The sequence below is a fragment of the Pseudophryne corroboree genome, chromosome 3 (genome assembly GCF_028390025.1).
Source record: "Pseudophryne corroboree isolate aPseCor3 chromosome 3, aPseCor3.hap2, whole genome shotgun sequence".
In the NCBI taxonomy this organism is placed as follows: domain Eukaryota; kingdom Metazoa; phylum Chordata; class Amphibia; order Anura; family Myobatrachidae; genus Pseudophryne; species Pseudophryne corroboree.
The window spans coordinates 226512423-226534733 of record NC_086446.1 but is presented as its reverse complement, the minus strand read 5'-3'; the positions used below and the strand labels follow the sequence as shown (position 1 = coordinate 226534733).

The following is a 22311-nucleotide window of genomic DNA, read 5'->3' as shown; positions in this document are numbered from 1 at the left end:
ACATGTAATTGGGATACACTGTGGTTTACTACCTTTGAGGAATTTAAACTACTGACAGGATACATCGCTATCAGCGGAGATTGGTAATAACCCGATCATATGATAACATCGTGTGTCTCTGTGGATACCTGCATCTTCTACCACCCAGTAATTGGATTCAACAGATTCTTCTATATCCATAATATCTAAATTTGTAATCTCAATAACATAGTAATAAAGGATTTAACAGGCAACCTGCCAAGATTCCTGTATGAGCAATATAGCAACATTAGTTGCCTTGTAGTATAGTAACAGTAATGAATATTGAAACACGATTATAACAGTTACTATATACACAGACACAAGAAAGTAAACATAATAAAGACGCTCAGTTTAAAAAAAAAAAACTTTATCCATTTTTCCCTCTAGTATTCACATTGTCTTTTTTTCTTTACAACACCTTATTGTGTGTTTTTAACAAATTTCGCGTTAAAGTTTTTTCCTTCATGAGGCAATACAAACCACTTTTAATTGATATATTAAATGTTATATTTTAAATCAGTCAGTGCACATAAAGGTGGCTACACATGGTGAGATTCGGGCTAACCCCGATTCTCATTATGCGACAGGGACTAAGTCGGTATCGCAAGCACATAATGAATGTGCTTGCGATACTGACTATGTGCGATTTTGGCTAAGTGTTCATTTTGACCATCTTTTCTATGAGATAGTCAAAATTGACTTGCTTGCACAGTCTATCTATGCTTGCGATGGCGACCGCGTGGTACCGTGTATCAGCATTGCATCGGGATCGCAAGGTGACTTTCACCTTGCGATCTGCACTAACTTTTCTTACAATTTTGACTATATAGTCAAAATCATAAGAAAATATCTCACCGTGAAAAGATCCTTTTCACAGATCCTTTTCTTTCATCCTTTTTGTCTCTTCCATGATAACATGATCTGTGATAGCACTCCCACATTTTGATATATGATTATATTTATCAGCATTTGGGGTTTCCTTTAAACAAAAAGGAATCCTCTATGAGTTAATACTTTATTTCCTATGCAATGGATTTTCTCTGTCCCCATTTTCCCTCTTTTTGTATAACTTTTTTTGTAATCTATTGTAATATACCTCCACATTCAACAGAAGTGTGCACACAGGTTTTACATAAATCAGGGTAAATCTGCAGGAGTGACTCATTCCGCTATCTAAAATACACAGTGGCAATGAGGTCCCGTAGACATAACAGTTAATATAAATTAGTGTATTCTGATGCAACTAACTGTTCGAGCAACACAGTACTGTAGATTCTCAGTGTTAGCAGTACTGTAGATTGTCAGAGTTAGAGAATCTGTGTTGTACTTTATGAGAAGGGATCACTGCTACTGTACCATTTGCACATCTATGAAAGTGACTGCAGTTCTCTGATTTTCATATACAGTACAGTATTGTGTTGTACATTTATTGTAACCTGACCTACCTCCCTGTCTACTGTATGAACTGTGCAGGCTCCCTGGGGGGGAAGGGAGTAGTGGGATGGGGGTAGGGGGAGGTGGCGATTTAATAACGTGTGTTGCAATATGAGCGTCCAAGTCCCTCAATGGCATAAAGGAGAGGTGAAAGGGTAAGAGGGGAGGTGGGGATTAACCAGCGGAGTTCAGAGATGCTGTCGAAAATATTAATTGTATGTTGGGACCCAATAAAAGAAACCAATAAATCAATAAATAAAAATAGTGTGTACAGACACAAATGAATGTGCTAAAGCAATGGTCCATTGATGTTCAGTTTATGTGAGCTATTAAATAAAAATTCAATTAAAATGGGCTTAAAGCTTAATATCTCTGGTTCTGAGGGTCCAATCTGCTAGCTAATGGAGGATACCAACCGCACGTTTCTGTGACCACTACAAGGCTCATGGCAAGCATCAGAACCCATGGTGGGTCTGAATTAACTGGCCCATTATAGTCTATGGGAAAATGGGTCCACTTTGCATCCTGATATCTCTGGTTCTGGGTGTCCCAGAGACTCGGGACCAGTACCATTCAAAAGAGGAGACTCTTGGCTTTCGGAGCAGACTACTAGTTTATGTGACACTGCAAAGGGAAACGGCAAGCAACCGTGTGTTGGGACCCCTCCACTGAATGCAGGGTTTCTAGCTAGATAGAAAATAGGGGTTCACTACGGCTGGCCGGCGGTCGGGCTCCCGGCGACCAGCATCCCGGCGCCGGAAGCCCGACCGCCGGCTTACCGACAGCGTGGTGAGCGCAAATGAGCCCCTTGCGGGCTCGCTGCGCTCGCCACGCTACGGGCACGGTGGCGCGCTACGCGCGCCACACTATTTTATTCTCCCTCTATGGGGGTCGTGGACCCCCACGAGGGAAAATAAGTGTCGGTATGCCGGCTGTCGGGCTCCCGGCGCCGGTATACTGAGCGCCGGGAGCCCGACCGCCGGCATACAGAAGACCACCCAGAAAATAGTACTGTACAGAAATGCTAAGCATGGTGATTTGGCATCCAGGAACTTAGGGAGGAGCTTTTTTCTCTCTCCATTATACTTATAAAGATAACACTTGCCGCTGTACTTGCTTGCTTCTCCAAGTACCAGCAAGCAGGGAAGGCTTGCTGGGACTTGTAGTTCTAAAACAAAAGACAATATTCTATTTTTTAAACTTGAAAAGGCTATCAGCCCTGCACCCACCGCCCTGGGGTGCGGGGGCCAGGGATGACTAGTTGGGGGGGGTAACGCTGCAGGGAGCAGTATAAAAGTGTCTCCCATCTGTGGCATTATCTCTCTGGCTAGTGGAGCCCGGTGGTGGTTTTCAAAATATGGGGGACCCCTATGTTTTTTGTCCCCCGTATTTTTGGAACCAGGTCCAGGCCAAGAGCCCGGTGCTGGTTGTCTAAATACTGGGGAACCCCAGTCAATTTTACCCCGGTATTTAAACTACCAGGATTGACTCAAAGAGCCCGAGGCTGGTTATGCTTAGTAGGGAGGACCCCACACAATTTTTTATCCATTTTTAACTATTTCTAACCCTTTTACACATAACAGCATGCACGGATCTCACTGATCCGTGCATGACAATCCAAACACGCCTGCAAAAAGCAGTTCTATTTGAAAGCTCCATATTTTTATGAATTGTATGCTTTCCCAGCAGTGTTTGGCTATTGTCTGCAGTGATTGAGAATACAAATTCTTAGTAAATTCCTGAGTTGTATAAAATAACTGATGGTCTTTCCATTCGTACAGTATTTGTGTGGTCAGCAGTGTTTCTCAAGTGTTATCTTTCTAAGTATAATGGGGAGAGATAAAAGCTCCTCCCTTAGTTCCTGAATGCCAAATCATTGTGCTTAGCATCTCTGTATAGTATTTTGCATTTGAGTACTAAATAGCACAAACAGCTTGCAACGTACTCTGCTCTAAAGGCTACAGCAGCAAGTGTTATCTTTATAAGTATAATGTAGAGAGATAAAAGCTCCTCCATAAATTCCTGGATGCCAAATTACTGTACTTAGCGTCTCTGTACAGTATTTTACATTTGAGTACTGAATAACACGAAAAGCTTGTAACGTACAGTGGCAATTGTTATCTTTCTAAGTATAATGTAGAGAGATGAAAGCTCCTCCCTAAATTCCTGTATGCCAAATCACTGTGCTTAGTTTCTCTGTACAGTGTTTTGCATTTGACTTCTAAATAGCACAAACAGCTTGTAACGTACTCTGCTCTAAAGGCTACAGTGGCAAGTGTTATCTTTATAAGTATAATAGGGAGAGATAAAAGCTCCTCCCTAAATTCCTGGATGCCAAATCACCATCATTAGTATCTCTGTACAGTATTTTCTATTTGAGTACTAAATAGCATGAACAGCTTGTAACGTACTCTGCTGTAATGGCTACAGCGGCAAGTGTTATCTTTATAAGTATAATGGGGAGAGATACAAGCTCCTCCCTATGTTCCTGGATGCCAAATTACCATGATTAGCGTCTCTGTACAGAACTATTTGCTATCTAGCCAGAAACCCGGCATCCCATGCAAGCTGGGCGGATAACTGGAGGGGACCCGACACACGGTTGCTTGCCATTTTCCTTTTCGGTGTAACATAAACTAGTTGTTGCTCTGCCCCGAAAGCCAAGAGTCTCCTCTTTTGTATGGTACCAGTCCCGAGTCTCTGGGACACCCAGAACTAGAGATATCAGGACACAAAATGGACCCATTTTCCCATAGACTGTAATGGGACCATTAATTTAGACCAACCATGGGTTCCAACGCATGCCATGAGGCTTGTAGAGGTCACTGAAACTTGGGGTGGGTATCTTCTGGTAGCTAATCGTTTCCCCTTCCATTCCAACCCTATTCTGAGCAGATGGGTCCCTTAGAACCGGATATACTGTTATATACTGTATGACATACTGTAGCATATTGTAGTGTAATGAGACGCACCAGTAAAGTAGTTCTTACGCTGTAGTACAGTATTGCATTTTAATAGGGACCACACACATGCGCATTGGTGATTTTAAAAGGCAACATCTAGTGGATGATCACAGGTATTACAATCAAAGGTAACGCCAAATGCTCTGTGCGCCTCCCTACGACTAGGTGCACCTCATTGCGCCCAGGCACACTGCGTATGCCCAATTGTGACAAACGCCTCAGCCAGCCAAGATAACGGAGGATCCATCTGTCTGTCAGCATCTTGAAATGTAATAAAGGAAAGTGTGACTGAATAACAAAGAGCTCTCAAGTTAAGTTCATAAATGTTGTATAGGTATTATCGATGGAAGGGGTGGGGGGTAGGAGACAGGGGCGGTCAAGAGTTGCTAGGCTTCAAAAAGGGGGGAAGCTGTAAGTGATAGCAATTTAAACAGATAATTGACAAGTGCTGCCAACAGCGCCCCCTACTCTGCAGCACTATGTGCGGTGGCACACTCCGCACACCTGTGGATCAAATAACATAACATATCCTTAATTATGGAGCAATCTCCATCATTCCCTTCATGTTGGCAATCTGTATGAGCTACTTCTGACAAACAATGCATCTATATAGCAATGTGTGCAGTTTGTAACTTCAATAGACTGTCTACCCATAGGAGAAAAGTAAGAGTGAATAAACATGCACTCTGTTTCTCTCACAAGAACATGCACCACACTGCTATTCATTGGTGACTTACATTTGGTTTCTCACTCAAGACTTGAAAAAAGCTGTTAATTGGATTAGAGTGGGTGTGGGCTGTCTACGCAGCTGGAATGCTGATTATCGAAGATGACAGCTGCTCTGCTTTCATACATGGAGGAGAGCAGATAATTGTGGCAATTTATTCTGATTTTCTCACTTTTTAAAAGGTGGCAGGACTTAATATAGTGCTGCTGCTTTTTCTTTCTTTTTTTTTTACTTTAGCATTGAACTTTGTGTTAATGTAATTTAGTGTGTTTAGGAAATTAGCAATGAGCATGAGTCAGTGTATTCGCCATAAGTCACATTTAACATCCCGTAAACTACAAAATCCAGGATGTCCTTTTTGTCTCCCTAAATTAAGTTCCTGTCATCTGGTTTCAGCTCTCCATATGCTTCACTCTTCCTCTTGCCCTCTCCCTGAATGGAAAAGATGTTGCCTAATTGAAAAAGACAGGATCCATAGGAGCGAGAGTGCTGCAAATATTGCTGGACTCTTCATGCGTCTGCTGACCTACAGTCAGGGGCGTAACTATAACTTTGAGGGCCCCATAGCAAAATCTTGAAAGGGCCCCCATGCCATAGTCACTACAATGCCCCTTAGGGGAGCAGGGGATAGAGAGTCAGGAGAGTGAGGGAGAGATCCCGAGGGTGTCAGGGGGAGAGAAAGAGAGAGAGAGGAGCATAAAAGAGTGGGATAGAGGGGTCAGAGAGAGACAGAAAAAAGGGTGAGAGGAGGAGAGAGAATGTATTAGGGAGAGAGAGAGAGAGAGAGAGAGAGAGGGTGTCAGAGAGAGAGAAAGAGAGAGAGAGAGGATAAATAAAGTGCTGGTGCTTGGAGCCTGCCAGGTAGGGCTCCCCCCCATGCAGCAGCAGGGGGTGCTATCGGTGGCAGACATTCTCCTGTGGTCGGGGTTGAACAGGGAGTGGTGGGCCTCAGAGGCAGCCCATGACTGGGTGCAGGGGGAGCAGCAGGCCCTGGAATCAGCTGGGCCCCACAGCAGCTGCACCACCTGCACCAACGGTTGTTATACCATTGCTTACAGTAGCTTTGTTTCAGACAGTCACACATTATCCACCAACAGCAAGCTTCCTGCAGGAAAACCCCCTAGAAGACTAAAGACCACTGTAAAGCCTTAATACAGAATCCCAAGAAATTGAGATTCCATTAAAATTTGACCCAAAACTGAATTTTAAGTTTTGGTGGCCTATTACTTATCAGTCTTATCAGTCCTTTAAATCAGCTTTTTAAGAGCTCAGTCTCATTATGTAACTTAGCTTCATTGTCTCTATAAAAGGATTTCCTTATTCCTTCCTGGCAGTCTACATGCTCCCTCTCAGACAGTTTTCACAAACTGACACTGCGCATTTTATATGCTCAGTGTCAGAGAAGGAAGCTCTATATAATTGTTTGTTTCACCATTAGGTGGTAGCAGCCACCACATTCAGCTGCTACTGAACAGTGTATTGCAGTCAATCTATTCTCTGCACAAAAAGGAAGCCTGTTTCTGACAGATCTCTTGCACCCAGCATAGGGCAGGAGCAATTGCTGACAGTAATGACGACTGTTGCTGGGACTGGCATAATATCAGTGGGCAGTACACAAATGATTGCATTAGCATACGGTAGCAAATCTGGCTTCTGCAACTTCACGCAGAATAAGTCAACTGCGTCTGAATCAGAATAAGCCCCAATATGATTAATCCAAAAGTGCCAATATAGGCTCAGAATACGGTGACTTTGCTCTTTTATGTCTATAATGTACTTTTGTATGCACTATATGTCCTTACGTTTGATTGTCTGTATGTATGCTCTTTGGGGGTCATTTCGTCCCGATTGCTCGCAGCGATCGGGTCAGAACTGCGCATGCGCCGCCACCGCAGTGCACCAGCGCATGCCAGACAGCCGAAGGCTGTCGTTCCCTAGTGATCGCTTCTGCCTGATTGACAGGCAGAGGTGGTCGCTGGGCGGGAGGGAGTGGCACAGCGGCTTTTGGCCGCCGTTTTGGGGGCGCAGTATGGCTAACGCAGGCATCTCCAGACCGTGCAGGGGGCGGCCCGCAGCGGCTGTGTGACGTCATGCGCAGCCGCTGCGACCAGGGGCAGCGATGAGCAACTCCCGGTCAGCCACAGGAGCTGCGCTGGCCGGGAGTTACTCAACAAGTACAAAAGCATTGCCGCTGTGCGATGCTCTTGTACTTGTGTGGGGGGGCCGGACAGACATGTGGGGTGGGCTAGCCCTGTGCTGGGCGTCCCCCCGCATGTCTGGGAACATGATCGTAGCTGTGCTAAATTTAGCACAGCTACGATCAACTCGGAATGACCCCCTTTGTACAGTGTTGTTGAACCCTAGTGGTGACTTTATAAATGAATAATAATAATAGATTCAATACCATGTTGCTGCTTTTCTGATACACATGACATATTGATTTAGCAAATATATTTTGTTTGTTTTGTCCCACAGATTTCTAATTCATCCCTCAACTGGGATAATTTATACACAGCCTTGGGCTACCCTGGATGCTGAGGAGACCTCCAAGTATAATTTCTATGTCAAAGCTGAGGACACTGAAGGGAAGTACAGTTTAGCCGAAGTGTTTGTTACTGTGTTAGACATCAATGACCACTGCCCGGAGTTCAATGAGAACATTCAAGAGCGGACCATGGTGATTGGCACCCCTGTAAAAATAGAGGTATGACTTCCTTTATTCATTTTGTCAAGAAAATGTGCCCTTATTTTATATTTACTACAATCAGTGTTGGGTTGCAATTGTATGACTTATGGACTACATCATATTTTCCCTAAAAAGTTGCCATTTAAGATTAAGAAAGTAATTAAAACAGTTACAGGGTTTTTTACAGCTATATTAAGATGGCCATACACTTTAAGATTATCTGTCCAATCACCCAGCTAGTTATATGGTTGGAACCAAAGTGTTGCAATGTATGGGAGCACATTTTCCAGTGTTTGGTAGTGAATAGTCGATTGTCATTTGCTTCCATACATTACCAAATTTTTGTTCCAACCATGCAACTAGTCTTAATCTGGCCCTACACCAGAACATCTTTCCTCCAACCATCCAACTACTATGTGTCTGACAATGTAGCCCATTTCACCTGTGACACTTCCCATTACACACCCAAGAGACTGACACATTTTGCGTTCACTTCAGGCCACATCCCAGTCACCACCCAGGAATGCCCAACCAACTTTCGTCCAACCATCCAACTAGTTGTGTCTGAGAATGTAGCCCCTTTCACTGACACACCTGTGACACTTCCCATTACACACCCAAGAGACTGACACATTTTGCGTTCACTGCAGGCCACATCCCAGTCACCACCCAGGAATGCCCAACACTCTGCCTCTCAAATTTTGATACCACTAGTTGGATGGTTGGAGGAAAGTTGGTCTGGTGTATGGCCAGCTTTAAGGTATATGGCCACCTTTAGTCCATGTTAGAAAATTAGTGAAGTAGGAGTTTTTCATGCTTGAGATCCCATACTGCAATGCAGTTGAAAGTTGAAAAATCAAATATCAAAAACACATTTTTGTTGTTCAATATAAACATAGATCAAGACTAAGAAACACATATAAAATCACTTTTTGGACTTTGAGTCTGAACTCTTCTTTAAATAAACTTTTTCTAATATTATTCAATAGACTTTCCTTCACCAGTGTTAGAGACTGCCACCATTTTGGACAAGTTATTTTGTTTAATTGAAGGTAAAAAACAACAACAACATATTACAACTTTTTAGGCAACAGACCAAGATGCTGAAGAACCAAACAATATTGTGAACTATTCCATCATGCAAGCTGATCCAGACAATGTATTTGAAATAGACCAAAGCACTGGAGAGATCAAACTTAAGTCATATATCCGATCGCTGGATGTAATTCATAACATTACCCGCAACCAAAACTGCAAGTGGTCTGTGGTTGTACAGGCGAAAGACAGAGGCTCTCCATCATTCAGTACCACTGCTGTGGTCAAGATTGATGTTACAGAAGAGGTAAGATTATCATCTCAGTATGTTTGATATACTGAGTATTAATATTTTCTATTCTTTAATGGATGCTACAATTTGTTTAAGCATTTAATATGGCTGGGTAATTCATAGTTTTAATAGAAAATACATATATTTTTCTGATCTACATTCACATTTATGCACCTTTCTAAGTGTAGCACCATGTGTCTAGTCAATGTTTTTTCAATTGATTTTGGTCTAATTATTTTAATTGATCTATAACAAAATATCCCAATAGCCTTGGAACAGGATCTTTCCTGGAGCTCCTATGAGAGGTGTGTCTTCAATGATGACTGGGAGCTACTCTATTTATTCAGACTCTACAAAAGACTATGGTAGTGGGACAGTGGTACTGTAAAATCCATGAGAAAATATTATCAATATTTTATTTTAGAACCAACTGTATCACACTGCTGTCAATAAAATATATAACCATACCGGCTGCAGCATCATCAAACATCAGCATGTTTCACAAACCTTGAGAGAAACTTTACTTCCCACTATAAACGGCTTAGCCCTGTACAGTGTGGATAGAAATAAGATACCTAAAGATGGGCACAACTTCTGCCAGCAACAAATGTACTCCCCAGCCAGTCACACAATCCAGAATCCCATGCTTTCCCCTAATTGTAACTCTTATACCCCTCAGTTTTACAAAGCTGTTGTCCTCTGCATATTGGTATTATGTTCTTTTTGAAAGTAGTGCCATTGTTCAGGCTTAGATGAAAGTTACTGGTTCCCATCTGGAACAATTTGGAACCAACAAAGCTGAGTTGGTCAGTTTGTATTGCAGGGAGAGGCAATGCTACAGACATATGGAAAACAATGGCCAGATAGTACCAGAGACTAGGGAGGACTCATTTATTTATATAGTTTACCGTTCTGTTTGTGTGTTCAGAGAAGCCGGACTCCACTTTTCCTTTGTGTCATGCAGTAGAGTACGGAGGGTGGCTATAACATTTCAAACCTCTACAACTTAAAAAACAATTTAACACTTTTGTTTACTACTCCTATGAGTATTGAAATATCATGTTGTATGTCCATGAATCATGCAAATTGGGTAATGGACAGGTTTAGCCATCATTAATGGTGCTTGATATCCTCTTTTTGTCACACAAGTCATTTGCTATACTTGGCTACGTTACTTTGTCACTTTAACAATGATGACAGGCAAAATTGTCTTTTTATGACTGTATATTTTTTGGGTGTGTATAGTAGACATGATGTAGATGTATGTAGTAATCTTAGCTGTGGAATCAGTCAGTGCTTCTTTTGAGCCCCTGATTTCAAACTATACAATACTTTATTTTCTACACTGAATTCACATTGCACCATTCATCCACAGTAAGAACAGAGTCAACCAACTCTGAAATACCTCTATTAAAAAATAAAATGCCAAGTTACTTGTTTTTCTATAAAACTTTGTTAAAGCATGTACAAGGCATGGTTTTGCCTTGTATATGGTTTCCGCTTTTAAAAAACATCCAGTTTCAGCTGGGAACCTGCACCTACGGCCAACTCAGACTTCATTACATCTGGCCCCCTGTGTTTCTACAAGAGTCTTGCAAAGCAGCTGGATCTAATAAAATAATACCCCTTTCTCCATATACAGTATGCATCAGCCATAGGTAACGTAAACACTCATTTGCTTGCATGGCTGGTTACTCCCTGGGCCTGATTCAGTGGTGAACGCAAACTGCACTCTATTTCGATGCCCACATAGTTCAGTGATTATTTGCTTTGGATTATGCAAGCAAAATTCTAAAGACTCCTACGGCACCTGTGTTACCATGAGTGTAAGCGCAAAGCCACTACTGCGTATGGGACAAGTGGTATCAAAATTTGAGAAGCAGAGTGTTGGACATTCCTGGGTGGTGACTGGGATGTGGCCTGAAGTGAACGCAAAATGTGTCTCTTGGCTGTATAATGGGAAGTGTCACAGGTGTGTCAGTGAAAGCGGCTACATTCTCAGACACATACAGTAGTCTCTTCCACAAAGACCATAATCAGATGGAAAAACAGTGCCTGCCATAGGGCAGGTGTCAATGGGGCACCAATGGTTGTCTGTCTAGAACCACTGGCAATATTAAAGCGTGCCGGGGCACTAATAGTGGGCATCTCAGCTTGCACACTAGTACACAAGGAGAAAGATTAAACTATAATTTGTATTTTAATCGCATCCAGCAAACAGTACCAAGGATATGTTTCCCCTTCCATCTCTAATTCTGGTCACACATTTTAAATTTACCCCAAATGCAACATGATTCTGGAAAGGTGCAAAATTGCAACTGTTTAGATATACTCCAAATTCTAAATCAGGCTCCATATATAAATGAAAGAATCTTCTTTTGAAAGAGGTTAGTGTGGTCTGTTCCTTGTCATATTTTACATTGGTTGTGGTGGGCCATGGAGAAATCAGAGCAAACCTAGAATTAGAAATCATGTGCAGCTGTCCATTAGCTCTTTATTACACAGGCTAAGGATGATGAGCTACAGTATGTAATTTATAGAAGGCTGATGTCTCACTACATTTAAGGTGACCAGAGGTGAATTTCCTATTAGGCACGTGCCTAGGGGCGGCACTTTTTGGGGGGCGGCACTTAGATGCTTGTGTTGCTACTGTCAGCCCAAAAAGTACCAGAAACTGAAAAATATTCCCACTGTACTGTACGATATGCCATCTTGAATGGAGTGGAGTGTAAATGGGTAGGACTCTGCCCCTGTAAGCTGTCCTACTTAGTAAATATGTATACATAATAATAAAAAAAAAACATATTTTTTTTATTCTATTAAATTGGCTCTCATCAAATGAGGGCTTGGAACCAATCAATTTAAATAATAAAATGAGGCGGGGCGAGGGGGAGCTGTTATTATACTGCCTAGGGGTGCCCTCACCCCTAAATTTGCACCTGAAGGTGAAACTATACCATTAAGCAGTGGGTGGCATATTAAGTGTAGAGTAAAATTAGTAGTAATGTAGCTTTATTTTTATTTACACACAGAATGCACATGCGCTGCGCAATAAATGTTATATATTGATGATCAAGTAGATTTTGTTTTTAAACAGTTACAGTGTTTTAGGTGAATACAGTAGCTGAAGCCATGGAACTAAGGAGAAGTTACTCTAATTAATTTTGCTTCCAGAATGAGATGCAGAGCCGCATTAAAGATTCGGTGGTGAGGGCAGGGGGGGGGGGGGGACCCAGGGCACATACAACAGGGGGCCCTAAAGTCTTCCCCACTAATGTAACCAATTTGCTTGAAAACCATCTATCTATCTATCTATCTATCTACATATAATAAATACACACATCTATTATAAATAGATACTCCATTTGCTTTTAACTGATTAAAAAAAATCACTGCTGTCTTACTTTTTTTCTGTGATGATGATGACAATGATGCTAGCAGCACTGTGCAGTGCACACTCTGAAGTGCCTGCCTGCTGTAGTACGCTCCTCTCCCGACATTGAACATATATGCTCCCGCCGCCAACCCTCCTTCCTTCCCTGCAGCTACACGGCGGCTGCGCTGGGCCGGCAGACAGTCAGTGTGACCACACTGGAGCCTGCGCAGGAGCTTTATATCCATCCTGCAACCGGCGCTTGCACTGTGATGCCATCACAGTATGATGGCTGTTAATGGCTGCAGCACTGCAGATCGGTAATTAAAATCCAATCTGCGGCAAGTGGCGGGGAGCCCTTGCAGAGCGGGGTCTCAGGGTTACTTACCCCCTCTGCTTCCCAGTTAATCCAGCTCTGATGAGCTGGCAAGGCTAAGGGGGATTTTATCTCAAATGCAATGTACAGTATTCACTCCATGGTGCTTTGGTGTCCAGAGTCGGTATCTGCTAATTCTTCACTTTATTTCAGTACATGTTTTCTGGTTGTTTGAGAAAAATGTTTGCACTAAAGTTTCATTAGGTTCATCATGCATAGAATTAATTTCCGAGGGAAAAAATTTGATTACCCAACAATCAAATTTAGCCTAAACAAAATACTATTTTTAAGATCACTATGGCCAGTCACTTCACATAACCAGTTTCCATAAACTACATACTAATTTGGTGTTGGTGGGTAAAGTTCCCAAATGTGATTAATCACTTTTCTGAATGATTTGGTTGGTCAAACTGTTGATCATTTTCAGTTATTTGTCATCTATTCTTAGATTGTTCCATAATTTTAATGTCAATTATTAAATCGATAAGTGTGTTCTCAAATCTACATGAAGTCAAATGCAAGAACAATAATGTACCAGCCATGACATATTTCTGGAACTTCTCAGCAATGTAAGAAACAATCTATATGTCTTTTAGAATTTTTCAGACACCTTATGCAAAATCTAATTTTCATATAATTAAAATACTGTAGCTTCAAATGGGACGTTTTTTAATCTTGCTAGACACACTGAAATACATAGAAGTTTTCATCAGCTAAACAGAAATAGGTCAACAGATCTAAGAGCAGAGTATGAAAGAGGGTTGATTAGAATATGTTTAGATGGCAAGATGGGACTGCTTCTCTTGGTCCCCGTCACTCATGACTGTTCCTGTATTTCCATTACTTTAGCCATGAGATTTGTGTTCGCATGTTTATACCTTGCATGTCTGTTGCCTTCTGTGTTCTTTCCTCATCCAGTTTTTCATCCCCCACATTACCTGTGTTTGCCATTTCCAGATCAGAACAAGGGTAAAATCCTATGTTTTGGGTCTCAGGAAGCGACCATGGACAATATTTGGAATTTGCATGAGTACAGTCCTTTCCAGCATTTCTATAACTATAGTGATTTCCACCATCATGTACTGGAAAAGTGTGAAAAGATCCAAAGTTCATCCTAGAGGCAGGGTCAAAAAAATAATAAGGAGACCACCAAAGCAGGCCTTTCATTAACTGAACCAGTGCTTATACAGGTGCCCCCTCCATGCCAAATGACTCCAGTTTGTGTAAACTTCCATTCAGGCATCAAACACTTTAAGCCCTCTTGTCTGTAAAAGAGTACAAGGAAAACAGATGTAAACTTAGTGAAATAGTAGACAAAATCCATGCATGCATTACCTATACAGTTACATTAACGACCTTAGGTTTCCTATAATACTCTGGAAAGGCAGTGGTGCTTCTATGATTGTAATAATCATGTTTTTAGTTATTATACATGATAGTCTTGACTCTTGAGTAGGATATTTGTGAATCTAAAAACATGACCATATACAGTTCTAGGTCATTGTACTAAAGATAAAAATAAAAAAACACTGAACATTACAATAAAAAATGGAATGTTTGTAGTCAGTGGTATAAAAGATGCAAGGTATTCTAGAACTGCTAAACTACGGTATGTGCTAATTGCAAACATTCAGATGTATTATAGATATTTCAGAAAAGTAGAATTACCTAGTTATAAATATAAGGCAGTTTTATTTTGGGGAGAATCTAAGTCACATGTTATCTTTGTACTCTTTTACAGACTCTTCTTCACAAGGGGCCTGTGGCTGCCTTTTTGATGCAAAGTAAAGATAACCCCATGAAAGCCTTAGGGGTGCTAGCTGGTGTCATGGCAATTATGGTGGTCATAACAATCTTAATATCCACTGCAATGTTCTGGCGTAACAAAAAGTCTAACAAAGTTGTTCCACTGAGGAGAATAATTAGAAGGAGAAGAACGGATCACCCACCCAGAATGATTAGGACAGAGTGGTTGAAGTTCAAGAAGTCCACAGGTTCTGCTGATAAGTTCTCCATGCACGATATGGAAGGTGGTCCTCAAAATGAGAATGGCAATAACAACAGTCAGTGTATCCTTTTTCCACCCAATGCTCCCTGCCCACCTCCACCACCACGCCTAATACCAAGAGCCAGTAAGACAGAATGGAGAGTGCCCACCATCTCTGGGTCCCTGACACCCAGGATTATTGATCAGCAAATGAAAGAGAAAGTTCCAAGTGCAAGCGCTGCCCTTGTATCTGAACTGAAGCAGATGTTGGAGAAGAAAAATGCCAGTAGCTCAATATCTTTTTACTAGTATGTCCACCAAGAGGAAATCTCTTTGCACATCTATTCATTGAGTTTGACCATGGTTCTGTGTGAATCTGAAATCATCGGTGTACATAACATGTAAAGATTTTTTTTTCTTGAAATGCAAAATGGAGATGGATGTGCATTGCTTAAATATGCTATAAGATGCACAATTCTTTATAGGCATCTCTCATACTCAGTGCTTCAGCTTGCTGTGTGTTTCAGTTCTGAACCTATTATAGAAAGTAGAGATGTGTGCGGACCTCATTGTTTTGGTTTTGGTTCTAATTCATCATCATGTTTTGGTTTTAGAAAAACAACCCTCAAGTGTTATAATTCGGATTTAGATCACGGTTCGATTTAAAATCAATAAAAAAAATGAATTGATAAAATTGATGAAAATTTATAAAAACAGCTAAAATCCTGTAATTTTTGCAATCTAAAACCCAAAATTAGAATTTAAAATCCGAATTCTGAACTATGGGAAGATTTGAACCAGCACTCGGTTTGAATTGGATCTCCTCGGGGTATCTGGACCTGTTTTTGGTTCGGTTCTGATCCACAAAATTTGGGAAGATTTGGATTTCTGGATAACTGAACCATACATCTCTAATAGGAAGGGTACTTGTATTTGCTGCTGGCTGCCAAAAGTGCACACAGTTTTTATTGAATAAATTCAGGAATACAAATACTAAAACTTTACAACTTATAATTTATTTAATTTTGTTTTATGTAAAATGCTAAATAAGCGGGGCATTCTGCTAGGTATAAGATTTTGAATCTATGTACATTTATTTATTAAGAGGTAAAACGGTGTGGGCTGAGTTTTTATAGTATATATAAAAATATATATAGTATATTCTGTCTTCTAAACTCCTCACTTATGTACTATGGATAGGTACGATGTTGTTGCTAATAGGTGTTCCAGATAATTAGTAACATATCAATATGATAATTTGTGCCCAGTTTATTTAGATAATAGACTGGAGCAGGGTCATTTTTACACTACTGCATGCACCACGTGATCTCTTTCAGTGACTGTGGGTCTATTTACTAAGCCTTGGATGGAGATAAAGTTGCTGGAGTTAACGTACCAGCCAATCAGCTCCTAACTGCCATGCCACAGGTTGTGTTTAAAGATGACAGTTAGGAGCCAGTTGGTTGTACTTTATCTCCAGTGACTTTATCCCCATCCAAGGCTTAGTAAATAGACCCCTATGTTAGGTGCACAGGGCTAAAGGTACTGGAAATAGAAGGGAAAGCTGGCTGGATGGAAGGAAATTTCTCTGCTGCTCTTAGTACACAGAGGGGAAGTTCTCACCTTGAGCAGGGAAAATTAAACTGCCCAGGTGGTAAAGGCCTTAACGTGGCAAAACAAAAAGTAATAACTGGATATATTTATACCACTCTCTCCCTGTGCAGACGTGCAAGTGTACATTTCAGTGGAATCATGTCACACAATAAAGCTAAGCTGGCTTTCATGGAAGTTGCAAGATATAGTGAGTGCCGCACCTGGTCTACAGTACAGGGCATGTGGGTAAAATTGCAGAGTCTGTCCTCTGTTCTCAACATTCACATGTCATACTGATTTAACAGTAATACCCTACTGTTATGGTCTAGGCCATCTTTCTGGCCATGGGCTGTAGAGAGGAGATGGTAGAATAATGTATACCAGGGATATTCTATGTGCACCCCTACAGCTGTGTTGGAACTACATATACCAGTATACCCTGCCACTATTTTGCTATTATTAGGGAATGCTAAAACTGTGACAGGGATTGCTGGGATTTGTAGTTCTACAACAGCTGGAGTGCCACATCTTTAATACCCCTGGTTTAAAGGGTAAACATAACCATTTTCTACTATGTAAGTATTTCTATTTTTGGCACACTGTGTGATTCATGATGACCCCTCTACTTCACTGTGTTCTCTACAGGAACCTATAGAAACAGATTCTGATTACCTGGATATGAATTTTAATTAGAGACGTGTTACAGATGTGTTAGTGATAACTTTGTCATGTATCATTTTTTTTTTTTTACAAAGAAAACTCAATAAAGATTCTGAAACCAATTAAGATTCTTTTTTTTTTCTCTCAAACGACAAGCTAAAATAGTGATTTGTGAGTGACTATTTGTAAATGTAAATTATTGTGTACCCTACAATGTACAAACTGGAAATAATAAAATATGCTAACTGGAAAACATTCTGTGGCGTCGCTCACCCATACCTAGTAACAGCCCTGACTAAACTCACATATAATATGTAAGATGTCATTTTGTGGCACAGAATTTTGGTTACCCATGGACCAAAAGTCTCTGTGTACCTTATAGTTTCATTTTTATGTTTTGGTGCAAGCAGATTTGTTTTTTTGGAGCAAATTAAAATGAAGTGCAGATTTATAGGCTGGTATGTTTGAGTGCGGATGTAGCAAACATTACATTGCTATTTAACGTATCACAGTACATGACATTCACCTAAATGAAATGTGATGCAATAAATGCCAATTTGAGGTTTGCTGCATATTTATAATTTATATTTAGCACTCATGAAAAATATTAGAATACTAACTGCTTATGACACAGCTTCCATCTTCCATAGTTTTTGTTTCTCACTGCAGTATATAATGTTATTGATGAGAGAATTCATTTAGTGCACAAATGCTATTTATTTATTTGTAATAAAAATATGTATAAATATAGCAAAAACACATTTTGAAATTTATAGAGGGTACATGAAAAGACATTTATGTACAAATGTAAGACTATATTATTCACATAATCACTGGCTTATTTGGCCTAAAGCAGGCCTGGCCAACCTGTGGCTCTCCAGCTCTTATGAAACTACAAGTCCTAGGATGCTTTACCAGCTGATCATTGGGAGAGTATGCTGGGACTTGTAGTTTCACATTAGGTAGAGAGCCACAGACTGGCCAGGTCCGGTCTAAAGGATTGAAATTAATGGCAATTCTAAACCTCTAGACTCCCAGATTACAGACAATCTGCAGGTCAATGTACTGCTAAGCATAGTACATCAGAAACAATTCTGCCCACTCAACTGTTCAAGACAAGGTGCTCCCACACTCATACATAGCCTACAGTATTTACATTTATTATTGAGCATATGCCTTTTCTACAATTCCAACTTATAACTTCTTTGTGCATTTTTTCACCATTTTCCATTATTTTGTGAAGATTTGTTAAATAATAACTTACTGTAGCATAAAAAGCTAAAGATAGAAAGTTTTTTCTATCCAAAGGAAACAAACAAGTCTTTCTAGATCAGAATATAAAAGTATTTTGGTGAAAAGAAAAAAATATCCATGACTACAAAATAAATTATATAAAAGCAGTATGATAGTACTGTTTCTGTAAATCAGTAAAAAAAATTAGGGTTTTGGAATTTTTTATTTCCATTTGTCTAGCTTGAGGCTGTTTGCCTAATTTACAAGTGAAAAAGTTTCACACAAAAATAGTGTTTATCCCCATACGCAGATATAACAGTAACATATGTGTCTGACTTACACATGTGACACACACATGTCCCATGTTTTAAACCATATATTATATGGGCAACAAATACAATTGCTATTATGCTTAAATTAAACTGCAAACATTTATCCAATACAAGAGAGACCCCAGTCACACATATGTGACAACAACAGGAAAGTAGATTTAACTCAATCATGAAAGCATAATATATGACCGAGCAATGAAAAAAGCACCAATGACTGTCAGACGTATAGGCATCTTTCACCCAGTCATGATATTGTGTGAGCACGCCCTTATGGGGCCCATACATCAGTGAAGTATCAGGACAATTCCCTGTTTTCCCAATGCCTGGGTTGGGGTATAGGGGAATTCTTTGATTCGACAATTCTGCCCAATAAATGAATGGGATCGGTAAGTGAAGGATGTTATTTATACATGCAGTTTGGGGCCGATTCCCCAATGACTAGCCCATCATCGATGTCAATCTGTATTTTTCATTGGCAAACATCAGATCTGATCAATGGCATCAGAGCACACAATCGGTCTATAGATGTATGGGCCCCATTACTATACTCGACCTACATCAGAACACCTCCATTCCACCCATACAGGCCGCCATACAGTGACATAATACTCATACAAATCTGTATGCGCACATATGTATGCACTCACTCATCTACACATGCGCAGTGGCAGATCACGCATGATATTCTACGCCGGCTGGTGTACTGCTTACTGTGAATGAGCCCCTGTGTGTTCACCTCTTGCAATGGAGCCACTATAGTGCTTACAATCATTATTTGCATTTTTCTCTATCGTCCTAGTGGATGCTGGGGTTCCTGAAAGGACCATGGGGAATAGCGGCTCCGCAGGAGACAGGGCACAAAAAGTAAAGCTTTAGGATCAGGTGGTGTGCACTGGCTCCTCCCCCTATGACCCTCCTCCAAGCCTCAGTTAGATTTTTGTGCCCGGCCGAGAAGGGTGCAATCTAGGTGGCTCTCCTAAAGAGCTGCTTAGAAAAGTTTAGCTTAGGTTTTTTATTTTACAGTGAGTCCTGCTGGCAACAGGATCACTGCAACGAGGGACTTAGGGGAGAAGAAGTGAACTCACCTGCGTGCAGGATGGATTGGCTTCTTGGCTACTGGACATTAGCTCCAGAGGGACGATCACAGGTACAGCCTGGATGGTCACCGGAGCCTCGCCGCCGGCCCCCTTGCAGATGCTGAAACGAGAAGAGGTCCAGAATCGGCGGCAGAAGACTCCTCAGTCTTCTTAAGGTAGCGCACAGCACTGCAGCTGTGCGCCATTTTCCTCTCAGCACACTTCACACGGCAGTCACTGAGGGTGCAGGGCGCTGGGAGGGGGGCGCCCTGGGAGGCAAATGAAAACCTTTTTTGGCTAAAAATACCTCACATATAGCCTCCGGGGGCTATATGGAGATATTTAACCCCTGCCAGAATCCGTTAAGAGCGGGAGACGAGGCCGCCGAAAAAGGGGCGGGGCCTATCTCCTCAGCACACAGCGCCATTTTCCCTCACAGAAAGGCTGGAGGGAAGGCTCCCAGGCTCTCCCCTGCACTGCACTACAGAAACAGGGTTAAAACAGAGAGGGGGGGCACTAATTTGGCGTTAGAAATATATAAAAAAGATGCTATAAGGGAAAACACTTATATAAGGTTGTCCCTATATAATTATAGCGTTTTTGGTGTGTGCTGGCAAACTCTCCCTCTGTCTCTCCAAAGGGCTAGTGGGTCCTGTCCTCTATCAGAGCATTCCCTGTGTGTGTGCTGTGTGTCGGTACGTGTGTGTCGACATGTATGAGGACGATGTTGGTGAGGAGGCGGAGCAATTGCCTGTAATGGTGATGTCACTCTCTAGGGAGTCGACACCGGAATGGATGGCTTATTTAGGGAATTACGTGATAATGTCAACACGCGCCAAGGTCGGTTGACGTCATGAGACGGCCGACAAGCAATTAGTACCGGTCCAGACGTCTCAAAAACACCGTCAGGGGTTTTAAAACGCCCGTTTACTTTAGTCGGTCGACACAGACACAGACAGGGACACTGAATCCAGTGTCGACGGTGAATAAACAAACGTATTCCTTATTAAGGCCACACGTTAAGGGCAATGAAGGAGGTGTTACATATTTCTGATACTACAAGTACCACAAAAGAGGGTATTATGTGGGATGTGAAAAAACTACCGTAGTTTTTCCTGAATCAGATAAATTAAATGAAGTGTGTGATGATGCGTGGGTTCCCCCCGATAGAAAATATGGGCGGCATACCCTTTCCCGCCAGAAGTTAGGGCGCGTTGGGAAACACCCCTTAGGGTGGATAAGGCGCTCACACGCTTATCAGAACAAGTGGCGGTACCGTCTATAGATAGGGCCGTCCTCAAGGAGCCAGCTGACAGGAGGCTGGAAAAATATCATAAAAAGTATATACACACATACTGGTGTTATACTGCGACCAGCGATCGCCTCAGCCTGGATGTGCAGAGCTGGGGTGGCTTGGTCGGATTCCCTGACTAAAAATATTGATACCCTTGACAGGGACAGTATTTTATTGACTATAGAGCATTTAAAGGATGTATTTCTATATATGCGAGATGCACAGAGGGATATTTGCACTCTGGCATCAAGAGTAAGTGCGATGTCCATATCTGCCAGAAGATGTTTATGGACACGACAGTGGTCAGGTGATGCAGATTCCAAACGGCACAAAGGTGTATTGCCGTATAAAGGAAGAGGAGTTATTTGGGGTCGGTCCATCGGACCTGGTGGCCACGGCAACTGCTGGAAAATCCACCGTTTTTACCCTAAGTCACATCTCTGCAGAAAAAGACACCGTCTTTTCAGCTTCAGTCCTTTCGTCCCTATAAGAGTCATATCTGCCCAGGGATAGAGGAAAGGGAAGAAGACTGCAGCAGGCAGCCCATTCCCAGGAACAGAAGCGTTCCACCGCTTCTGACAAGCTCTCAGCATGACGCTGAGACCGTACAGGACCCCTGGATCCTACAAGTAGTATCCCAGGGGTACAGTTTGGAATGTCGAGACGTTTCCCCTGCGCAGGCTCCTGAAGTCTGCTTTACCAAGGTCTCCCTCCGACAAGGAGGCAGTATGGGAAAAAATTCACGAGCTGTATTCCCAGCAGGTGATAATTAAATTACCCCTCCTACAACAAGAAAAGGGGTATTATTCCACACTATATTGTGGTACTGAAGCCAGAAGGCTAGGTGAGACCTATTCTAAATCTAAAAAAATTTGAACACTTACAAAGGTTCAAATCAAGATGGAGTCACTCAGAGCAGTGATAACGAACCGGGAAGAAGGGGACTATCTGGTGTCCCGAGACATCAGGGATGCTTACCTCCATGTCCCAAATTTGCCCTTATCACTAAGGGTACCTCAGGTTCGTGGTACAGAACTGTCACTATCAGTTTCAGACGCTGCCGTTTGGATTGCCTACGGCACCCCGGGTCTTTACCAAGGTAATGGCCGAAATGATGGTTCTTCTTCGAAGAAAAGGCGTCTTAATTATCCCTTACTTGGACGATCTCCTGATAAGGGCAAAGTCCAGGGAACAGTTGGAGGTCGGAGTAGCACTATCTCGGATACTGT

The 22311-nt window shown here is 41.7% G+C and overlaps 1 protein-coding gene across 1 annotated transcript in view; it reads left to right on the top strand.

The window, feature by feature from the left end:
- CDHR1 (cadherin related family member 1) overlaps window positions 1-17379 on the top strand; it is a 267836-nt gene extending 250457 nt beyond the window's left edge. Inside the window, exons 15-17 of the mRNA XM_063958865.1 lie at window positions 7621-7849; window positions 8919-9173; window positions 14649-17379. Coding sequence (XP_063814935.1) covers window positions 7621-7849; window positions 8919-9173; window positions 14649-15203 — 1039 coding nt within the window. The 3' untranslated portion in view covers window positions 15204-17379. The remainder of the gene's footprint in view (window positions 1-7620; window positions 7850-8918; window positions 9174-14648) is intronic.
- Window positions 17380-22311: the final 4932 nt, after the last annotated feature.